The following is a 22776-nucleotide window of genomic DNA, read 5'->3' as shown; positions in this document are numbered from 1 at the left end:
TGCGCGCGCTCTCTCTCTCTCCCTCTCTCTCTTTCAATATATATTATATTTAGATAGAAATATGTACACATTTCCTTTGTTGTTTACTTGCATTCCCAGTGAAAGATATAGAAGGCAATTTAACAAGCCTTGTAAATTCACCTTTTATCCCCTTACAAGATTTTTGTTACAGTTTTATGAATATTTGATTTCAAGTTTGTTAATCTCCTTTAGGCCTTCAGATGTTCTGGAAAAACATCAGTAATGGATCAAAGGAAGAATGACAGCATTGTCCCCAGTATCACTCAATTAGAAGATTTTCTTACAGAACACAATTCTAATGTTGTTTGGCTTCTTGTTGGTAAGTAAATTATGTGTTTTCTGCATGTATTGACAACTGCCAGGTTTTAGGCAGTGGCTGACTGAACCTGGATTGCTATAGTAGCATCCATTTATCTTTAGGAAAGGAGATTTTATGTATGTTCTTTGACTAATGCTCTGGAAACTGCTCTGTATTTTCCCCCCTTAGGCTTCCTAGTTATTTGTCTTAAGGGGGATAGGGAAGAAACATTGGTTGTGTTTAGCTTATTTTGCCTGTTTTAAATTACCTTCCCTATCCCTACTCCAACACATACACAAACATTTCTATTATAAATGTTGTAAATGCCCATGGTAAACATTTTATGGTGAAACAACATATTTTAATACTTTATTTTCATTTCTTTGTTTCTCAGTTGGGGAAAAATGGCAGTGGTTTATGCTATTTATATCTTTTTTGTCTTATGGTCTAGAAGTTTTCTAGGTATATACATAGTTCAAACAGTGCATAATTAAATATTAGAGATGGGAAGAGGAGGGAGGAAATGAATGACTGAATGGCCAAAACTGATTATGCAGGAGGAAAGGTAGAAAACTAATACTAGTGAAAAGGGGCTGTTCCTGCACACAAATTGACATGAAGTCATGCTGTTTAAGTTGGTCAGAAACTCAAAGGGGAGAAAGGAAAGCAGGAAGGGTAGAAAGGGAAAGGAGACTTACTGATACTCTTGCACATATTTACTGTACTGAATGAATAGGAAGTTTGCATGTGTTGTTTCAGCACACAAAGCAGTTTTATGAAGATAGGTCTTAAGTTTTTCCATTTTAATATGTTGGACCACTGTGGTCCATGGACCTTAAATAAGGCCCATGGATTACATAGCTGTTTGCCTAAGTGTTTTGCCTCTTTTCATGACTTGATGTCATATGCTATAAGGCAGGAGTATGGGTAGATGTGATCCATATACTGAAGGCATAGTGATGTTCATAATTTGTAGGTAGGATTGAATTACAGTTTAGACTTTGAGTTCTGTATTTTCTATTTGACAAAACTACTGTAAATTATTAATGAAAGCCAAAAATTAAAATGAGTACTTGCAGTACCCTGCACTCTTGGGTCCTAGAATCCTGATGGGGTAAGGTGGGGAAATGAAGACACACACACAGAAGGAGGAGTCAGTTGACACAGTCTGATGAAGTGGCACCTACTGCCTCAGTGTATTTATTGAGGACAGCACGGGGGAGGGCCTGGCTAGTCTCAGTGAGAGGTCTCTTTAGAGCAGTCTCAGGCTGTGACTGTCCTGAGGAGGGGAAGCTGTAGCTCCTTAGTTATGTGTGCTCTCACCCCTGAGGGAAGCTTTACATTCACCCGAGCATTACCTGGGCAAGACTTTGCCACTCCCGTGGGGCTGAGACATAAAGTCCCCAACATGACTGTGCTCATGTTACCAGTACACATTTACCCAGGACTTCAGTCTCTCAGGCTTCCTCCATTTCCTACCCATACTGAATATTAGTATGAAATAGAACTCAAAGGGTAGTGTGAAATACACATTTCATTGGAAATGGCTTGAGTTTAATTAAGTTGCAGAATTTTTCCTTATTTCAGATTTCTTTCCTGTCATGTACAGCTCCTGAATTTTTTCCTGTTCTATATAAATTCCTTTTTATTTATTTATTTTTTTGGAAAGAAAACAAACAGTAGCAATAAAAAAGAGAATTTTTCTAAAAACAGTTTTTGTGGTGAAATTGTAGTACTTATGTATCAAAGTTGACAGAGCAGGTGTGGCTACTGCCAGTTTAAGAAATATGGTGTTCTGTTAGGACTTGCTTACTGTTCTGAAAACTCTGCAACAAAATTTTGAACAAAGTTAAGATTTTACTGCGGTGTTTGTTAGGTTACATCTTAACCTACACATTACTTTCTCCTTTCTTAGAAAGACTTATACATTTAAAAGCAAAGGACAATTCATCAAAACAATACTTTTTGTGTTTTTCCTTTCATATGTTCATGAATAAGATGTCTTAATATTATAAATCTTGTAGATGACCATTCATAACTAGACTATCATTTGCTCTATCATAATCAGTGACATTTTTCAAAAGTGGATTATTGTCATTAGTTACTATAGATATTTAGGATAAGGCAGCCTATTTAATGTTCCTTTTGACAAAAATTCCTGTGTTTTCACTACTTTTTATTTTGTATGTGCATATGCGTGTGTATGTGTGTGTGTGTGTGTGTGTGTGTGTTTTCTGGAGACTAGGGTTGACATCAGGTGCTTTCCTCAGTCTCTCTCTACCTTATATCAAGACAGGGTCTTTCAACAAACTTGGAGTCATTGCTTCCACTAGGCTTGTTAAGCAGTGAACTCTGGGGATCCTGCCGTTTGTAGGCCCCAGGCCTGTTTGACAGTTGCATGGTGCCAGGCCTGGCTTCTGTGGGGTACTGGAGACCCAAGCTCAGTGCCTCATGCAAGCACTGTACCAGCTAAGCTTAAGTACCTGGCTCTACTTGCCTAAAGGGAGAGATTGTTGATTCATTATTTTTTAACAATGATTTTTTTCTAAATAAAAAAAAATCACTAAGAGGCATGGCTGAGGTTTAAACAGGAATGACTTGATTGTTGTGGCAACAGCTCTTAAGCTGATTACCTGTCCCTTGGGCTGAGCCATTTGTTCCTTACTGGCTCCTTGCAGCAGACTTCGGCTGGGCAGGGCAGTGCATTACTTAGAGGAATGGAGATTCTGTCAGAATCTTTGGGGAATAAACTGGGTATGGTTGGAATGCAGTGACCCAGTAAGCCATGGATGGAAGAAAAACAGTAGCTTTGACAAAAAAAATTGGAAAACAAGTCTTGGGGACTGTGCGGAGAGGGAGGTGGCATTGTGCTCTGGGTACCTTGAGACACGCCCCAAAGGAAGATCAGGTCACCAGGCCCATGTAAGAAACCGCAATCAGACTTTGTACCCAACCTATTTCTGTTTCCTTGATTATATTTCTCTTATATAACATCTAATTCAATTTAATGGGCCAGTTTGTTCAGCCCTGTTCTCTTTCTCCCTCTTAATTTTTGCTTTCCTTAAGAACGCAGATTGACATGGATTTGTGAGTCTTCCTGTGTCAGTCTTCCAAGCACTGAGGTGCTTTTAAGTTGTTTGACTACATTTCTTTTCATCTTCCTTCATTTTGCCATTAGACGGAGCTGCCTTATCTCTTCCTTTTACCCTTACTGTTACATCCTTCTGTTTGCTTTCTGTCTGTTGCTCGAATACAAATCACTTTGCTTTTTCCATCACTGTTAGTAACTACTACCTTGTTGTGCACTGTGTTTTGTTCTCATTCAAAATTATTAGGATTAGGCAACTGTTAATTAAAGATTATTCTGTTTTCATAATAGATTGCCTTGCAGTCACTAGTGGCTTGTTCTCAGAGTTGAGGCAAGTCCAATGGGGAAATGACACCTTAAACATATTACAGCTTAGTTCCACTTGAACAGTGCCCATATTTGCATTGAAAAAAATGTGGGTCATTCAAAATGACCTAATCTCATGACTATATCCCAACACAGACCAGCTAGAAACATTAAAAAAGCAAGGTCGTACTATGCATTTGAAAATTCCTAATTAGACAGTAAGAGACTCCAATGAGAGCAAATTAGATGAAATCTCAAGTCAAAAAAAAATAATAATGTTCAGTGAAAGGAGAGGACATGAATAAATTGAACAAATTCAAAGAACATAAACAATTGAATGAAATAAAGATGTCAATATAGAGATAAAGTGGCGTTCAATAGAGACATTAGAAGTGCTAAAAATAAATCAGTTTGAAAATTTGGAATTGAAAATGCCAATAAATTAAAAATAAAAAAAACTTAGAGAAAGTCTCACCAATATAATAAATAGATCAAATGAAAAGTGAATTCCAGGGCTTAAAGACATGATAGATGAATTAGAATATTCAGATAATAATCAAGGTGAAATAGTAAGACAGTGTGAACAGAACATGCAGGATCAACTTGGGATTCACGGCAGGGAAGAGGGAGTAAACAGTATGCAGAACAGAGAAAGAATGTGGAAGGCCTTAAGGGTGAAGCACCACTTTATACATAAAGGCAAACACTGTCAGAATAACTCCTTATTTTAGTTTTCTTAACCAAAAATGAAGGTGGAGGCATGTTGCAATGCCTACAAGTTCTTGAAACATTCTACTTTAATCTGATTAGAACCTACATTTTAACATTTTTAATTATTATTTTTTGTTTAGCAAGTGACTAGGAACAACAAAGTTATAAAAGAAAGAAGCAATCCATGATTTTAAGATTGCAGGTATTGTCAAAGTACAGATTACTATATGGTAGTAAACTTTGTTTTGGCTGACTTGTTTTCCCTCTCAACAGCTACCATTTTGTCCTGTGGATGGATTATTTATCTCACATACTACAATTCTCGGAATGTTGGTCTTATTTTAACACTGGTTCTTAACAGATTGTATAAACATGGCTATATCCATATTGGTAAGTGCATATAACACTATTTCTTCCATGTAATTATAAAGTAATATATTATAAATTTATAGTTTTTAAACAAATAGTAGCTTTAGAACATTACTGTTTATGTGTTTGAAGTAATCAATCTATTTGGCCTTTCCTGTAACATTCCTTAGATAGAAATGAGCTGCCATTTGGTTAGTTTTACCCTATTCTTACAGCTTAAAATGTTTCTATAGTAACTTTGCTCTTAAAGTAATTTGCTCCTTATTTTACTTTTTAATAAAATGTACTTATTAAAAATATTTGAGAAACTTAAAATACCTAAATCAAAGTTTTCTTAGAATCTGCCTTGATTTTTGACTGTTCAGTATAGGCTTTCCCCCCATTTTACAAGGTTGATACCTTAAACATCTGTAAGTTGGTATAATTTTGTAGATTACATTTTGTGGCCAGTTGTAGTCAGTTTCTTACTTTCAAGGGAAAACTTGCAAGTGGGTGGGAATTTGCATTAGGAAGCCAGGTTCCTTGGGAATCCTAATGGTTATTTGGCAGGATGGGCAGTGGGGTGGCTGGATAGAGCCCTTCCAGCAGTCCCCATATTCAAATGCTTCTTAATGAACACAGGAAAATCTTCTCTGAAATATAAATGATCTTCTATTAATTAGGGAAAATGACTGATGCGACAGGTTAATGGAGAAAGGTGATGAATTAGATACTGTTTGGGCATGTGTAGTAGCTGTTTATAATTAAATGATTTACTCATGAAGCGGTTACATATTATGGTTATTTAATAGTTCAGTCCATAGTGGTTTGATCTTTTTGTTTTCAATGGAGAAAGAAAGATGAGCAATTTATAAGAATTTCAAGTATGTGGAGAAGAAAATGGTAAAAAAATTATCTATTAAAGGCTAAATTCATCTGAGTTAATCCTCTACCATGCATTAAAAGAATTGTTTTAGGTAATTATTGTTTTTTTCTGTAACAGGTTCATTCTCTTTCTCTGTTCTTTCTGGAAAAGTCATGGTTCGTGAAATATATTACATTACAGAAGACATGTCTATTAGGTAATGAAAAGTGCAAAGAGACCCAAACAAATGTGAAATAAAAAAATTATTTTATTTAATATGACATGTATTCAAATAAGCCATAAATCTAATGGTGCTTTTTTCATTAACATTTAAAAATTATTTTTAGCCGTGGGTTAATTTAGTTTAGTTAATTTAGACTAGCAAAAAGTTTCTTTCTTTCTTTCTTTTGTTTTCAAGACAGGCTTTCTCTGTGTAGCCCTGGTTGTCCTGGAACTCACTCTGTAGACCAGGCTGGCCTCGAACTCAGAAATCCATCTGCCTCTGCCTCCCAAGTGCTGGGATTTCAGGCGTGCGCCACCACCGCACAGCTATCAAAAAGTTTCTTAGCTAGCAGTTTATAGAAATTAATAATGCCATTTGATTTGTAGCTGAAAAATCAAACCATTGAGTTACCTGACCATTTTAATGGTTGTTGCATGAAATAAATATTAGGAATATTGATAGTTCTTATAATTAGCTCCTTATTCAAGGTAAACACATACAAGTATTGAGCATGTGTTAGCAACTATAATTTTGCTGTGAGAATATAAAATTAATCTGAATATAATAGAAAACAATAACATAATTAAAGTGTTTTCTAAAAGTAAGCTTTGATGAAAAACTTACTTTATTTTTATGTTTTTTTTTTCAAAACTTGAGACGAAGGGAAATGATGGATTAATTGAGAAGTACTATGATTTGGCATTGTTTATACCTCATTTAAAACTTGGAGATAAAGCAGAACCATTGTTCACTGAAACAGTTGATGAATGACTTTAGGGATAGACCATCTTAATATACACAGCACTTCTTAAATGAATGTAACCTGTTCCCTGTGGGCTGAGAATGATGTCAATCACTCAAGTCAAATAACTTTGACCATAGCAGAAATCTATATCCAAATAAGTATGCCTACAATTCATTCCTTGGTGCAGCAGAACTGTCAACTCTTAGCTACCATGGAGGTAAAATCCCTTGGTGATGTGATGGACATTGAAGTACAGCCTTATTACAGTGAACTCTAATGTCTAAAAATTGTTCTTATTTTGGGTTTGTAACACAGTAAGAGCCAAGATTTTAAGCTCTTAAAACCAAACAGACAAACAAAAAGACTTTATCTTTTTATGTTCATTTAATAATATGTCCATTATTTTTATGATTGGTATAAAATATATATTGTATTGAATATAATAAAAAAATAAAACTTGGAAATAACTTCTGTGATTGTCTATAGTTACTTCTAAATCAAAGTAAAAATAATATTTATAAAGCTGAGAGTGAAAGTGAATTTTTTCAAGGCATGAAGTTATAGGTTATTTCTAAATATGAAAAGAGTATCTTTGAAAGTTTTCGGACCATCTTTAATTAAAGCTTTGCCTTTTAAAATAATAATCTTTACTAATACTTTAAAAATGTTTCTCTTAATAGAAAAATTTCCTGTTAACTTCATTTTACTGTAAATATATTCTACCATTACATTTTATCTAATTAGAACAGTTGGTTGAGTAATTTATATATGTTATACATGATAAGTCTATACAGTTTCTATCAACTAGATAAGTATTTCTAATTTGGATTTAGAAATACTTAGTCTTAGAAATTAATTAGTCTTTCTTTTTTAACGGAGAGGTGATGAAACAATTAGGAGCTGAGCAGATCTGGGTGTGGTGGGGCACACCCTTAATCCCAACATTTGGAAATGGAGACAGAATGATCTCAGAGAATTTTAAAGTCATTTTTGGCTTCAAAACAAGTTGAAGCTGACCTGGGTTTTAAAAAGTGAGTAGGTAAATCGTTTTCTTATTTTTATAATCTGTCTTCCTTCAGGATTCAGGATGGATTTATCATTTTTCGGTGGTGGAAAATGTACAACCCAAAGCAGAAACAACATGGTAAGTTCTCGTTTTTACATGTACAAAAGGTATTTAGTCATATAATCAGAAGTTTCCATTATAAGTATTTAAATGTTTCACATTATAGTTTTTAACAACTTGGCATTTACAAAGCTCTGATTTTATGTGTTGCTAAAGTTAATTCTTCATTTCACCTTATTCAGTTATGTTATCAATCTCTATGTTTCTAACATCTGTTGAATATGTAGACCTGACCATATTCTGAATAAAATGGCTTCCTACCTCTCTCATCTTCGGAAGACATTCTTTAGCTTCTCTTTATTCATACTTGCTATGTTACCCAACTTGATCTTGAATTCCTGGACTCAAGAGATCCTTGCGTTTCAGCCTCTCTAGTACCTGGACTGTAAGTATGTGTCACCACTCCTCACGTGATTAGTGGTGTCAATTACTTGTATATTAGCATTCATATGGCTTCTTTTGAGAACTATTAAGTCTTTTGTTCATTTCTTAAGTAATTGTTTTCTTCTTGTGGAGTAGTTTGAGTTCCTTAAATATATTCTGTATATCATCTTTACCAGAGGACTTTTTTTATTAGTTGTATGGTTTGAAGATATTTGTCCCTAAATGGTTTGTATTTTCTGTTAATTATTTCCTTTGTTATGAATATACTTTTATTTTGACATAATCTCACTGGTCTTTTTTGCCTGTGTTTTTGAGTCAAGCCTGAATATCAGTACATGGGCCAATGTGCTACTTAGTTATTGCTATTTTGCTCTTTTTTTCCTGGTATTTTATGGTCTGGGGCTTCACAAGTCTTTTAAGCTATTTTCACTTGATTTTTATATATGGTTTTGAGATGAGATATTGATATGGATTTATAGTTATCTATACCATTATTAAAGAGGTTCTCTTGGGTTCTGTGGTCCATTTTTCTCCTTTGCATCAGTATTGTGCTGTTTTAGTGGCAGCTACTTTGTATATAGTTTAACATTGAATATGTGAACTATCTTTTATGATTTGGGGTCAGAGTTTTTAGAGCTGTGTTTTGTGCTCATGATTTCCTTGGCAATTTGGGTTCTATAGTTCCACATGAACTTTAGGATAATTTTCTCTTTAGTTGCTATCAGTGTTCTCTTGCTGTGAAGAGACTCAGTGACCTCAACAACACTTAAAATGAAAAGCATTTAATTGGGGCTTGCTTACAGTATCAGGTTTAGTCCATTGTCATCATGCCAGGGGGTATGGCAGCACACCAGTAGACACAGTGCTGGAGAAGGGGCTGAGAGGTCTACATCCAGATCTTCAGGCAGCAAGAAGACAGGGATTCTGGCCTTGGAGTGGACTTTTTGAAACATCAAAGCCAGCGACATACTTCCTCCAACAATGTTCACCTCCTAATCCTTTCAAATAGTGCTAATCCCTGGTAAACAAGCATTCAGATTCATGAGCCTACTGGGGGCCATTCTCATTCAAACACCACAGCTATGAAAAAATTGGAATTTTGAGGTGATTACATTGACTCTGTAGATGACTTTTATTAGTAAAATTTTAACAATATTCTAGCCCATGAATATGAAATATATTTTCTCCTAATATTCAGTTTTTTCCTTCATGTTTTACAGTTTTAAGTTTTTAGGATTTTAACCCCTTTGGTTAATTTAATCTTAAATACTTTTTATTTTTATTGTTGGTAACTATTGTTGGGATTGTTCTCTTGAAAACTTATATTAGTGTGGAGAAATGTTAATGATTTGTGTATGTTGATCATTTTTAATCTTGTAACTTTGCTGAGTGAGTTCACTTTTTCAGTTTTAAGAGTTTTTGGTAGAATATTGAGGATTTTCTAACTAGAAGATCGTGTTGCCAGTAGTTTGATGTCTTCCTTTTCTCTTTGTGCCTTATTTATTTCTCTTGGCTTATTACTTGGACAAAGAATTGCAACAATTTTGAAATGACATGAGGGTTGATATTCTTATCTTCATTGGGTCTTAGAGAAAGAATTCCATTTTTCACTACAGAGTTAATGTTAGCTGTGAACTTTTTTGTATATTCCAAGCACCTTTTAAGGGAATTCTCTAATTTGGAAGTTAGTGTTCTTAGCAATGTGCTTATAATCATACCTATCAAAAGTAAAAAAAGATGTGAAATAGTAATACAGAATACACTGTTCAATCTGTGTATATTATTTTTTCATGATTTTGGATCAGTGTGTTAGAAGAAAATACATAGAGTAGTGATATGCTAGAATATAGCATTGGCAACATTTCATAAATTATGTAATTATTTATAACAATATTATAATAGTGACTATATTTACATTCTCTAGAAGGACTTTATAACTGAGATGTTCTTTCTTGCTGATTTAAGGGCAGATTCATGTGTTTTGACAATTATCCATTCAGTATAGATGGTTTGCATTCCTTGATGGAAAACTTAGAAGTCTGGCTGGAGCATGGGCCTGAAAACAGTGGAAACTATGCAGACTTCCAAGGAGATAAAGACAGTCTCTTGGTAGGACCAAGATTTTCATTAGAATTGTTTGATTGGAAGAAAAGAGTGGTGTTCAGGTTCATAATTTTTTTTTGCTGTAGATGTTGGTTAGAATAATTTTAGCCATTAACACATTGAAATTTGTTGGTTGTTCAAGATCTTCCTAGAGAGAGGTGGGGAGGGAGGGAGGAGGGAGACAGACAGACATATTTAATGCTTTTTAGCCATAGAATTTGGTATATATAATATTCTCTAGGTTATAAAATTAGTTCTTTGCTATAGATAGTTAAATATCTGTAGAAAGACATTTGTCATTGTTTTAGTAGTTGTAGGCTTGCATGTGTGACCCCAGGGTATGTGCCTGTGGGTGCTTGTCTTTGCATACTTCTAAGTCTCTATATGAGTACACCTGTGTGAGGTATACTTCTTTGTGTATCTGTCTCTTTAATAGGTATACTATTCATTGTTTCTCTATCTCTGTGGATGTGTTTTTAGGACACTTGTCTCTATGTATGTTTTGGGGTAGGGATGAAGGATGGAGGAAGGAGTTTTGCTATATAGAGTACTGGGAATTTTAAGGTTACATTTTTAAAACCTACTTTTAATAAGGGTTCTCAAATGCTTCACACACACCCCACCATTAGAAAAAATGTGGAAAAAAGATGCTAAATAGGATAAGGGGATGTGGACCCATTTAAAAGTAGTTCCTTAGGGTGATTCCATTTGTCAGAATACTAGCAGTCCAGTTTAGTAGTGTCAGGATACCAAACACAAATCAGCAGCTGATCCAACAAAAAGCACCAGGCCTCACCTGAATAGGCTTGAGTCAGAGGGAGCAACCAGGGCCAGCCAGGATGTCAGGATGTCAAAAGTTTTCTGTTGTCCCTCTTTCAACAAAGCAAAGATCAGCAAAGATGAAGATGCTAGACCAACGCAAAGTTAGGCATGCAAGCTTGCTATCACTTCCTGTTGAGTCCTATTTGTACTTTCTCCAAACATCATGTGTTCTCCAGGAGTCTTGCCTCAGCAAAATACCACACGAATCTGTCTTAACAAAATACCGTGTGAGTGTGTCTTAGCAAAACACCATGAGTCTCCATCACATGACATATCCAAAAACTTGTACTTAAGAGAATTATAGCAGGCTGGTGACATTGATAGAACATAATGACAGAAACCCTGAAGAACTACAGGTTATAAGTATGAAAATCAATCAATCAATCAATCAATCAGTCAATCAATCAATCAATCAGGCTTAGAAATGTGATTTACTGTTAGAACTCTGGCTGAAATATCAGTGCAGGCAAAACAAATAGAAACACTAGGGCACAGAAAAAAGTAGGACATGCACTCAGCTAAATGTTTCTTTTAAAAAAATAGGGAAAAACATGCTTTTACAAACTTTAGAAACTTGCTATTTAATACTTTTCAAAAGTGATTTTTAGAAGGAAAAGATGATCTGTAGGCTGATCAATACTGCCTAAACTTTGTTCAATCTAATTTAAAATTTAGACCCATTACTATTTTGTACAGTGATTCAAGTATGAATTGGGTTCCTTCCTATGTTCTGAGAATATAGGTGATGCCAGCGACACTGTAGTAAACTTAATGAGCAAACATTCTTTTCTAATAGAGGAATTAATGAGCAGTGTACAAAACCAGGAAGTGGAAGAAGGAATTAAGGGATCTTGCAGTGTTTGATATTGTGTACTTAGAATTTAAGAGGGTTGTCAAATATATTTAGAAATTAATACATTTATCTATATACATTGACATCTATAATACCTTAATGCAAGTATGTTATCATATCAGTTTTATTGAAAGGAGAGCATCTTCTGAATATTCTGCATGGTAAAGATGAAGCTGAGGGTAGCCCTGCTTCATTTTATGCAGTCCTCATTTGTTCACACATTACTGCTGATAGCATTAGGGACAAATCCTCACTGCCTTTATAGCATAAACACAATGCGTAGGACATTTGGCCTAAAGAGTCATTATTAAACTGATAGGTTAATGAAACTTACAGGCAGGTGCCTTAGTGAGTTTTGAATTGAGTTGTTTATGACTTGAAAAACTGTATAATAGTTTCTACTTGTACTGCTCTATGTAAGATTATAAAAATATTCTACTTTATATTTATTATGTTTGTACTTACTAAATATTTAAACAGTATAAGATCTCATTGTACATTTTTGCTTTTCTAGAAGTATAACTTATTAGGAAGATGCTCTGCTTTATTTATTTATTTATTTATTTATTTATTTATTTATTTACAAATGAGCTGTTCTGTGTAGCATTCTTCCAGGCACTAACAATTAATAAGCAAAATGGTCCCATTGTTCACTGATTCAGATAATCAGCAAGTAGTGAGAAAAATGCATTGAGGAGAAAAATAGTATAAAAGTAGGCACAATTGAATGTGGAATACTTTCTGGGGAAGTTGCTCTTGGGAAATCAGTAGATCCTTCATTGGCACAGCAGAGTTAAAGAGAACAATTCAGCAAGTAAGAGAGAGCATGACTGTCCCTGTTGCAGGGAGAACTTTCTGTGTTTCTTCTGTTCCTCTCTCATTGCCAACACCAATGGGCCAGTTTACTTGGAGTTAGGGTAGAAAGCAGAATTACCAGGTGAGAGTGTAGATTATGGGACTTACATACTTCAAAGGCCCTATTATTTTTCTGAGCAAGATAGGAAGCCATTATTAGAAAACTAGAGAAGAGAGGCTGAGGTGATCTTGAGTTTTAAATAATCTGGCTAGTGTGTTGAGTATAGGCATGAAGAACATGCTTCATGCTCTACAAAAGTAGAGACTGTTCTAGGAAGTGGAGAGTGATGGTGACTTGAGCCAACTCATTAAAAAAAGGTTGGATTCTGAGTGTTTGAAGAAAAGCAGACACGAAAGAGCTTTTGAGCTTTAGCAATGGAAAAGACATGCCTTCTGTTGATGAGGAACATTGTGTATTGGCTTTGGGTAGGAAAGTCAGGTGTTGGTAAAATCTTACTTCATAGCTGTTGCACACATTGAATGCTGCCATTTGCCCTTTGACCTTGGAGTCCTGGGCACCATTGTTGATTACTAAGCCCAGGTTTAAACCTGATGCATGATTGAATTTGATTTACTTGTTTAAACTGGGTAATTTTACTTATTGGTTTCAAGAATTGTGGTACTTTATATATATTAATAAAATACTGTTTATCATCTGCTTTTAAGAATTTGATATGCAGTAAGGAAGAATGATGGAATGGTTGATGTAATAGGGATTGTTTAACTCTTAGTCATGGTAAACCTGGAGAAACAGAGAATCCAGGCCAAAGAACTACTTAAATAACAGGAAGTTATGGTTCATGGACATCAAGTACTTGGAGTTAATATTAATTTTCTTTATTTTTAGTAAAGATTGATTTTTACTTTTTTAATTATTTTAAGGACTGAATTTATTCCCCGCTTTCCAATTGTCATAGGAAGTAATGAGAAAATACCTCAAGATTGAACTACTAGGATTACTATGCTAAAAATAAATGTTTATGGTTTGTTTTTCTTAGTTTCTTTTAAAAAATTGAATGGCAGCGCATTTTGTAAGTTAAAAATTTATATTTGCTTACAGTTTTCATATTTCATTTTGATGTCTTCACAAAGGATAGCTCTTGTTTAAATCATAGCTTAATCTACTACTAAGATGAAAGTTAATATGCTTTTTTTCACTCATTTTTAAAAATGAAAGTTTTTTTAAGTGCTTATTCAATTTTAAAGAGTATGCAATTTAATCTTTTAGGTGGAAGTGAAAAAATAGGCTAGGTTACAAAGATGTTAAAAAAATGTAGTATTTTATTTTAGAACAAAAGAAATCTTTGGTAAGTTTCTCCTAATATGGTTGATATGAAACTTTCTCCATAGAAACTAATGTCCTTTCTCTTATAAGTCGGTTTGTTTTACTTTGCGAAACAAGTTTTGACAAAAAATATTATGATTAAAATTCTTGAAAGTTGCCTAAAGCCTTTCTTTCCATTACTCTCTTTGTTTTATTGATTTTTTTTGTAACTTATATCTTTAGATCCAAAGGCAGAAACCAGATTATATATCACAGTTAATGACTTTGAATTTCATGTCTACAATCGGTCTGATCTTTATGGACACCTTCAAGAGTTGTTTGGTTTAGAACCAACTATAATTCCACCCAAGAAAGATGATGATAAAACCCGGGAAAATGGAAGAACAAGAACACAGTCCAAAATTGAAAGGTTCAGTGTCATACTTGAGTCTTATAAATTTCCGATATTTAAACTCTTTTTAGTAGAAGATCATTAACATTGTCCACCTAAACAGAATCTAATCTCTTTGTTTTATAAAGCTATATAATCTTTCAAATACTAAAGTAATGCAAGATTAGTTTATATAAAAAGCCCCATTTCTTTTCTTTCCTCCATATTAATTTTTTTCAGATTCAGACAGTTATTAATTTTCCTTTTATCCTTTTAATATGTGTACATGAATATATACCATACCATATTTATGTATTTGAAGTACACAGGTAAATATTGTGTTTATGAAAATCATGTGTAGCCTCTTATTCTAATGTCAATTTTCTCCTCTCCCTCTCTCCCTCTCTCCTTCTCTTCTTCTGTCCCCCTTTCCCCATCTCCCCTCTCTTTTTGTGGCTCTGTGATTACCCAGGGCCTTGGTCATTCTAAGTGAACACTCTACCACTTGCTAATTCCCCAGCTTGTGATCTGCTATTCATTTGGAAATATATGTTAAAATCTTTATCTGTATACCTGAAATATATAACAATTTACAAAGGAAAATATGATATGCTCTATGTGCTATAAAAATGTGTATCGTCACTTATCTTTGTTTACATATATGTTGTTAAAGTGTGAGAGTCAGAACAGGAACAGAGAAAAGAAAGTCTATTGTAGAAAGACAGATAAAACTTTAAGAGGGCACTTAAAATAATATTCAGAATCAGCACAATGTTCAGTGGAGATTAATTTAGTATGAGTCTTGGAAAATAAACCATAATTAGAAAGTTATTAGTAAATGAGATGCCTCATATACCTTTTCTAGTGAAAGGAAAGTTTCTTAAAAATTTTATTCAAGAGGATTTTTTTTGTCAAACTATTATTTTCAAATGCAGCTCATTTTAATTTTAACTTGTTATATTTTAAAGACACTCATCTTTTATTTATTTTTTAATCTGAAAGATGTTCCATTGTATGAAATATTACTCTGATTTTTTTAAGAAAAGGAAATCTTGTTATTTGCAGCAAAATGGATAATGATAAAACAAGCCAGGGCTAAAAAGGCAAATATAATCTTGTTTACATGTTGAGTTTAAAAAAATTTTTTTGTTCAGCTATGTATGGAGACAAATGTGAATTTTAGATCAGGTAATAGTGAGACCCTTTCTTAAAAAAATAAAAAAGAAAAAGAAACTTCCAAAGAACTAATAAAATAGGCGCCCTCTCCTTGAGTCTTAAACTCAGAGAAACATGGTAGAATTTGGTTCCCAGGGGCCAGAGGTGATGAGGGCTGTCCTGACTTAATCTTGATGGCAGGTCACCTGGTTGCTGTATAACCTTAGTTGTGTTATAAAGTGGGGGGAATGGAATGAGTGCCTCAGTACAGTAATGATGCCATGTTCTACTTTAGAGTGTTCTTCTGGAGAGGTAGTTTTTACTGTAGCTTCAAAAATAAACCAGAATGAAAAAGTACATGCTAAGAGATACTTTTACAGATAGTGTCATGTCTTCACATGATTATTGTTTTATTTACTTGAATGCTCTTTAGATGTATTTGGAAAATGCAGCTGGTGTTAGTGATGTATGATGTGAGGCAGTTCAGTTTTGTACTCTCAGGTATTTAAGTTTTTCTTCATGTCAGTTTTATTTTTCTCATCAGAGTTAAAGTGAAAACAGAATCTCAAGACCCCACATCTTCATGGCGATCACTTATTCCAGTCATTAAGGTCAACGTGAGCACAGTGAGTTAATTATGGTTGAATTACTGTTTGGCAGATTAACACATAGGACTTATATTTGCAAGTCAAAGTCCATGTAAGAAAAGAAAGCAATTTTATGTACATTTGTAGTTCCTATTTCTGTAACATGTGAATGAAGTATTTTAACATCAGTTCTACATTTGGATGCTTATTAAACCTGAAGGGATATTTACAAGTGTTTAAATTTCTCTAAACTTATCTCTAGATTTCATTAAATGTTGGTTTAAATAGATGACGATGGTGACTTTAAATAATGATTTAAGTAGCATTTACAGTTAAAGTGGACTCATTTAGTTGTTGCTTAAAAATGTTATTAGTTCAGCTAAGGAAAACAATGACTATAGACTATGCTGGTATAATAGCTCTTTTATGTTTTTAGGGACGCTTGGCCTTTGGGAATCATTATCAACCTCAGACTCTATGCATCAACTTTGATGATGCGTTCTTAACTTACACTACAAAACCACCTTCAAGTCATCTAGACCAATTCATGCACATTGTGAAAGGAAAGCTGGAAAATGTTCGAGTCATGCTTGTTCCTAGTCCAAGATACGTTGGCCTACAAAACGATGAGTAAGAAAACGACATGAAAATAGTAACTTCTTCCTACTAATATAAGTATCCACTGAAGCCTCTAGCATCCTTCTCATTTCTATGGTAGAAATTGTACAGGAAGCACAAGTTTTTCTAGTTGTTAAAGTCTTTGTGCAAAGAACTGGTATTTATGCTTTTCGGATTTGTTCTTTTAAGTCATCAAAATAATTTATAATAGTTAAATGCCTCTCAAATATATAGGATATCTTCTGAAGCTAAAAGTAATATGCACTCAAATAGTTTTTAAACTCTATTTGGAACATTAAATATGATAAAAATAGAAAAAAACTCTCTTATGAAAGGAAATTGTGACATGTTCCTGATTAGATAGAAACTGTTCCATCTCCAAGGGAGAATGCGCAGTGTAATTCTGTTTACATAGAATGAATTGGGTAGTGTTTCTTCTGTTTCTATTTTGTAGATTAGTTTGAAGAGTATTGGTATTAGGTCTTCTTTGAAGGTCTGATAAAATTCTGCATTAAACCCATCTGTCCTGGGCTTATTTTGGTTGGGAGACTATTAATGACTATTTCTATTTCTTTAGGGATTATGGGACTGTTTAGATGGTTTATCTGATCCTGATTTAACTTTGGTGCCTGGTATCTGTCTAGAAAATTGTCCATTTCATCCAGATTTTCCAGTTGTGTTGAGTATAGGCTTTTGTAGGATCTGATGATTTTTTGAATTTCTTCAGTTTCTGTTGTTATATCTCCCTTTCCAATTCTAATTTTGTTAATTTGAATACTGTCTCTGTGCCTTCTGGTTAGTCTGGCTAAGAGTTCATCTATCTTGTTGATTTTCTCAAAGAACCAGCTTCTGGTTTTGTTGATTCTTGGTGTAGTTCTTTAAGTTTCTACTTGGTTGATTTCAGCCCTGAGTTTGATTATTTCCTGCCATCTACTCCTCTTGGGTGTATTAGCTTCTTTTTGTTCTAGAGATTTCAGGTGTGCTGTTAAGCTGCTAGTGTATGCTCTCTTCAGTTTCTTTTTGGAGGTACTCAGGGCTATGAGTTTTCCTCTTAGCACTGCTTTCACTGTGTCGCTTAAGTTTGGGTATGTTGTGCCTTCATTTTCATTAAATTCTAAAAAGTCTTTAATTTTTTTCTTTATTTCATCCTTGACTATGTTATCATTGAGTGAGGCGTTATTTAGCTTCCATGTGTATATGGCCTTTCTCTTGTTTTTGTTGTTATTAAAAACCAGCCTTAGTCTGTGGTGATCTGATAGGATGCATGGGATTATTTCAATCTTCTTGTATCTGTTGAGGCCTGTTTTGTGACTGATTATATGGTCAATTTTGGAGAAGGTACCATGAGGTGCTGAGAAGAAGGTATATTCTTTTGTTTTAGGATGAAATGTTCTATAGATACCTGTTAAATCCATTTGATTGATAACTTCTGTTAGTTTCAGTGTGTTTCTGTTTAGTTTGTAATTCCATGATCTGTCCATTGATGAGAGTGGAGTGTTGAAGTCTCCCAATATTATCGTGTGAGGTGCAGTATGTGCTTTGAGATTTAGTAAAGTTACTTTTATGAATATGGGTGCCCTTGCATTTGGAGCATAGATGTTCAGAATTGAGGTGGTTTTTTGTTTTGTTTTGTTTTGTTTTTTGTTTTGTTTTTTTCAGGATGACCACAGTCAATTCTGAGACTGAAGACAGGTTTACTTTTCCCCAATCTGCTTTTAATACCATTTTAATTACATGCAAGTATTAAGGTCAATTCTCGGTTGAGGAACAAGCAAGACAATAAACATAAATAGTCCAGGAACAAGCAAGGGAATAAACAAAGTTCCATGATCATTCCCATGATCACTTGTTTCTAAGGGTTTATCAGGATGATAAAGATATCTGAGCTTACTTCCCTGTCTGAGCCCAAAGTTATATTCATGTCTGAAGCCTACTTCATTGTTCTAGCCTAAAACAAGTTTCCTGCCTGAGCTTACTTCCTTGTCATGGTTTAATTTCAGATTCCTGCCTGAAGTCCATTTCCTTGTCCTTGGCCAATGTCAGATTCCTGCCAAGCGGCACCCCAAGGGATTTCAACATCCCCTTCTTTTTTATTTCATAAACAAGACTGCATCTCTCTTAGGAGTTCTGACAAGAATGCCTTCCTTACCCATTCTAGAATATGCATTATCAAAAGCAATGCACTTCTGTCTTAGGTTGGTAAGAATATGTGCAGAACTTACCTGTCTTTGGATCACAGCCTGGTAATAACTCTGTCTTGGGGTTTTAAGCCATGTGTTTTGGCCACCAACATGTTAATGCTGTTAAAGGCAAGCTTTAACACGATCAGCTGGAATAAAAGTATTTCTAGGACAAAATGGGATAGCATGATTAAACGATATATGAAAGTTCTTCTTGGTAGAGTTTTCCTTTGATGAGTATGAAGTGTCTGTCTTCCTTATCCTTTTTGATAACTTTTGGCTGAAAGTTTCTTTTATTTGGTATTAGAATGGCTATTCCAGCTTGTTTCTTGGAATCATTTGCTTGGAAAATTGTTTTCCAGCCCTTTACTCTGAGGTAGTGCCTGTCTTTGATACTGAGGTGTGTTTCCTGTATGCAGAAAAATGCTGGGTCCTGTTTACATATCCAGTCTTTTAGTCTATGTCTTTTTATTGGGGAGTTGAGTCCATTGATGTTAAGAGATATTACAGAATGGTAATTGTTGTTTCCTGTTATTTTTGATGTCATTGTTATAATAGTGTGGTTATCTTCTTTTGGGTTTATTAAAACCCTTGTTTTTTTCTAGGGTATACTTTCCCTCCTTGTCTTGGAGTTTTCTGTCTATTATCCTTTGTAGGGCTGGATTTGTAGAATGGTATTGTGTAAATTTGGTTTTGTAATGGAATACCTTGGTTTCTCTGTGTATGGTGATTGAGTTTTGCTGGGTATACTAGTCTGGGCTGGCATTTGTGTTCTCTTAGGGTCTGTATGAGATCTGCCCAGCATCATCTAGCTTTCATGGTCTCTGGTGAAAAGTCTGGTGTAATTCTGATAGGTCTGCCTTTATAAGTTACTTGACCTTTTTCCCTTACTGCTTTTAATATTCTTTCTTTGTTTAGTGCATTTAGTGTTTTGATTATTATGTGACAGGAGGAATTTCTGATCTGGTCCAGTCTATTTGGAGTTCTGTAGGCTTCTTGTATGTTCATGGGTATCTCTTTCTTTAGGTTAGGGAAGTTTTCTTCCAAAGTTTTGTTGAAGATATTTACTGGCCTTTTAATTTGGGAATCTTTGCTCTCCTCTGTACCTATTATACTTAGGTTTGGTCTTTTCGTTATGTCCAGATTTTCTGGATGTTTTGGGTTAGGAGTTTTTGCATTTTGCATTTTCTTTGACTGTTGAGTCAGTGTTTTCTATGGTATCTTCAGCACCTGAGATTCTTTCTTCTGTCTCTTATATTCTGTTGTTGATGCTTGCATCTATGTCTCCTGATCTCTTTCCTAGGTTTTCTATTTCCAGTGTTGTGTCCCTTTGTGATTTCTTTATTGATTTCCTTTTTTAGATCCTCGAAGATTTTGTTCAATTCCTTTACCTTTTTGGTTGTCTTTTCCTAATTCTTTAAGGGAGATTTGTGTTTCCTCTTTAAGGGCTTCTAGCTGTCTACCGGTGTTCTCCTTTATTTCTTTAAGGGGTTATTTAAGTTATTCTTAACACCCCCTATCACTATCATGAGATGTGACTTTAAATCAGAGTCTTGGTTTTCTGGTGTGTTGTGGTATCCAGGGCTTGCTGGTTTTGGAGATCTGGGTTTTGATGATGCCAAGTAGCCTTGTTTTCTGTTGTGTATGTTCTTGCCCTTGCCCCTCACCATCTGAATATCTTTTGTGTTAGCTGGTGTTTCTGTCTTTTACTGTGGCTTGTCCCACCTACAAGCCTCTGTGTCAGTACTCTTGGAAGACCAGTTCTCTCAAGTAGGAATTTGGGTATGGAGATCTGTGGCACAGGTCAGCTCCAGGGTGGAGACAGAAACCTGAAGGATCCCATTTCCTGCTGTTTCTTCATTCTTGTATCCTGATGGCTCTGGGTGGGTTCCTCTTGAGCCAGGAATTTGAGCAGAAGTGATGGTCTTACCTGGCTTCACAGGTGTGTCAGCACTCCTGGGAGACCAGCTCTCTATCAGTGTTATTTGGGTATGGAGTGCTGTGGCACAGGATCAGCTCAGGGTGCAGATGGAAATGGAAGGATCCTGTCCCAGGCTGCTCCTCAGTTCCTGCGTCCTGAGGTCTCCAGACAGGTTCCTTGGAGTAGAAGTGGCGGTCTTACCTGTGCTCACAGGCTTGTCATCACTCCTGGGAGACCTGCTCTCTCCTGGTGGTATTTGGGTTTGAAGCATTGCGGCACAGGATTAGCTCTGTGTGCAAACAGAAACCCAGTGAGGTTCAGAGGTTCAGTCCAGTATCATCAAGGTTGGAACATGGCAGTATCCAAGTAGACATGGCACAGTAGGAGCTGGGAGTTTTACAACTTCATTTGAAGGCTGCTAACAAAATACTTGATAGTTATACTTTTCAGTGTGTAATTATTAGAATAAGTTTTTACTCTTTTGTTCACTTATTTTGGCTTATATTAAGCTCTGATGTTATTATGTTAGGATATCCCCATTAAAGGTGTATTTTTCTTTCTAGAGTCCTTAGATAAATAATAAAATGAAGAAATTAATTATAGTAGATTTAGTCAAAGTTGAAAATTGATCATAATTTTTTTTTGGAAAATTTGTTAGATTGGTCCAAGTTTGAGACAACTGTTTGACTTTCCTTTGAACCTCGAAGAGTTTTCTTGACTGCATTCTTATGTTTCCCCCATGCTGAAATAGCTGTTGTAGTTAGAAGATAGGTTCCATGAGAATGCACACCAAACCCACCCATGTGGTGAGATGCTTGTGCAGTAGCCAGGGACCATGCCTGAGGAGACAGCCCTTCTATAATTCCTGTTAGACATCGGGTATTGTATGTACCTCTGGAGTAACAGTTCCTAGTCATATTTTTTCAGTCTCTTTATTTCTTATAATGAGTACTCTGGCTGAAGTTTTATAATTTTAAGAATATACATAGAAAATTTCTGTTGTGATGTTTCAGCTCTTTCTTTGTTTTATCAGCAATGTAAGTTTTTATGAAATTATGGAAAGCAAGTTTTAACTCTTGGCTGATATGCTGCTAAAAGAAAATCTCCAGGATCAGCTAGCATTGTAGAGAGGTTTCTAGGTGTGAACCTAGGTTCTAGGTTCTTTGTGTGAGTTCTAGGTGACTATGTGTCGACTTTGCCTTAGTCTTGGAGAGTGTAGACTTGATTAAAGATATTCTGGAATTTGGTAGATGCACAAAACTTTGTATTAATAGGTCAAGTGTACTGAACAGAACTGTAGTTTTAAATAACTAAAGAAATAAAGTGTTCTCCTATTAATATTTTATATATCATTATTTAAAATTGTATTTTTCAAAAAATGTAGATAGTGGGTGCCCATGACTCTCATTTCAGCACATAAGAGGGAGGGTAAGGAGTACAAGGTCAGACATGGTTAGTGAGTCTCAGGCCTTAGGCTTCATGAAAGTATAGTTACAAACAAAGCAACCTACCGGACTGACTTAACTGTTGTGGCTTTATTGTGCCTTTATTTTATGGTATAAGAAGAAAATTATTGCATTCATATATGCTGTTATCTTATGATTGAAAAATGAATTTTTATGTAGAAGACAATACTATGGGATATGTCAGGGAAGTTGTTAACTCTAAAATTTGAGAGAAGGAAACTTAGAGAAGCATTCATGTCAAATTTTAAGTTCAGGATACTTGCTTTACATTTATTTTATTAGTCAGTGAAATAGAAAAAAGTAGGAAAAATAGAGAAAAGTAATTAAATTATTAAAGATGAAAAGGACAATTCTTTTGTTTCTAAAGGATGATAGTACACTTTGCTGGTTGATTAAATATTACTTAGGATTATAATGATACTAATATAAATCACTTAAATTTTGCC

The 22776-nt window shown here is 34.8% G+C and overlaps 1 protein-coding gene across 9 annotated transcripts in view; it reads left to right on the top strand.

The window, feature by feature from the left end:
* Bltp1 (bridge-like lipid transfer protein family member 1) overlaps nt 1-22776 on the top strand; it is a 204637-nt gene that overhangs the window by 5238 nt on the left and 176623 nt on the right. For all 9 annotated transcript variants that reach the window (XM_052180612.1, XM_052180617.1, XM_052180611.1 and 6 more), the window contains exons 3-9: nt 214-340; nt 4698-4814; nt 5776-5854; nt 7685-7749; nt 14256-14442; nt 16103-16184; nt 16582-16775. In XM_052180612.1, the coding sequence (XP_052036572.1) occupies nt 244-340; nt 4698-4814; nt 5776-5854; nt 7685-7749; nt 14256-14442; nt 16103-16184; nt 16582-16775 (821 nt within the window). In that variant the 5' untranslated portion in view covers nt 214-243. The remainder of the gene's footprint in view (nt 1-213; nt 341-4697; nt 4815-5775; nt 5855-7684; nt 7750-14255; nt 14443-16102; nt 16185-16581; nt 16776-22776) is intronic.

The sequence above is a fragment of the Apodemus sylvaticus genome, chromosome 4 (assembly GCF_947179515.1).
Source record: "Apodemus sylvaticus chromosome 4, mApoSyl1.1, whole genome shotgun sequence".
NCBI lineage: Eukaryota > Metazoa > Chordata > Mammalia > Rodentia > Muridae > Apodemus > Apodemus sylvaticus.
The sequence above is the reverse complement of the archived record's forward strand: the minus strand, read 5'-3'. Positions and strand labels throughout refer to the sequence as shown.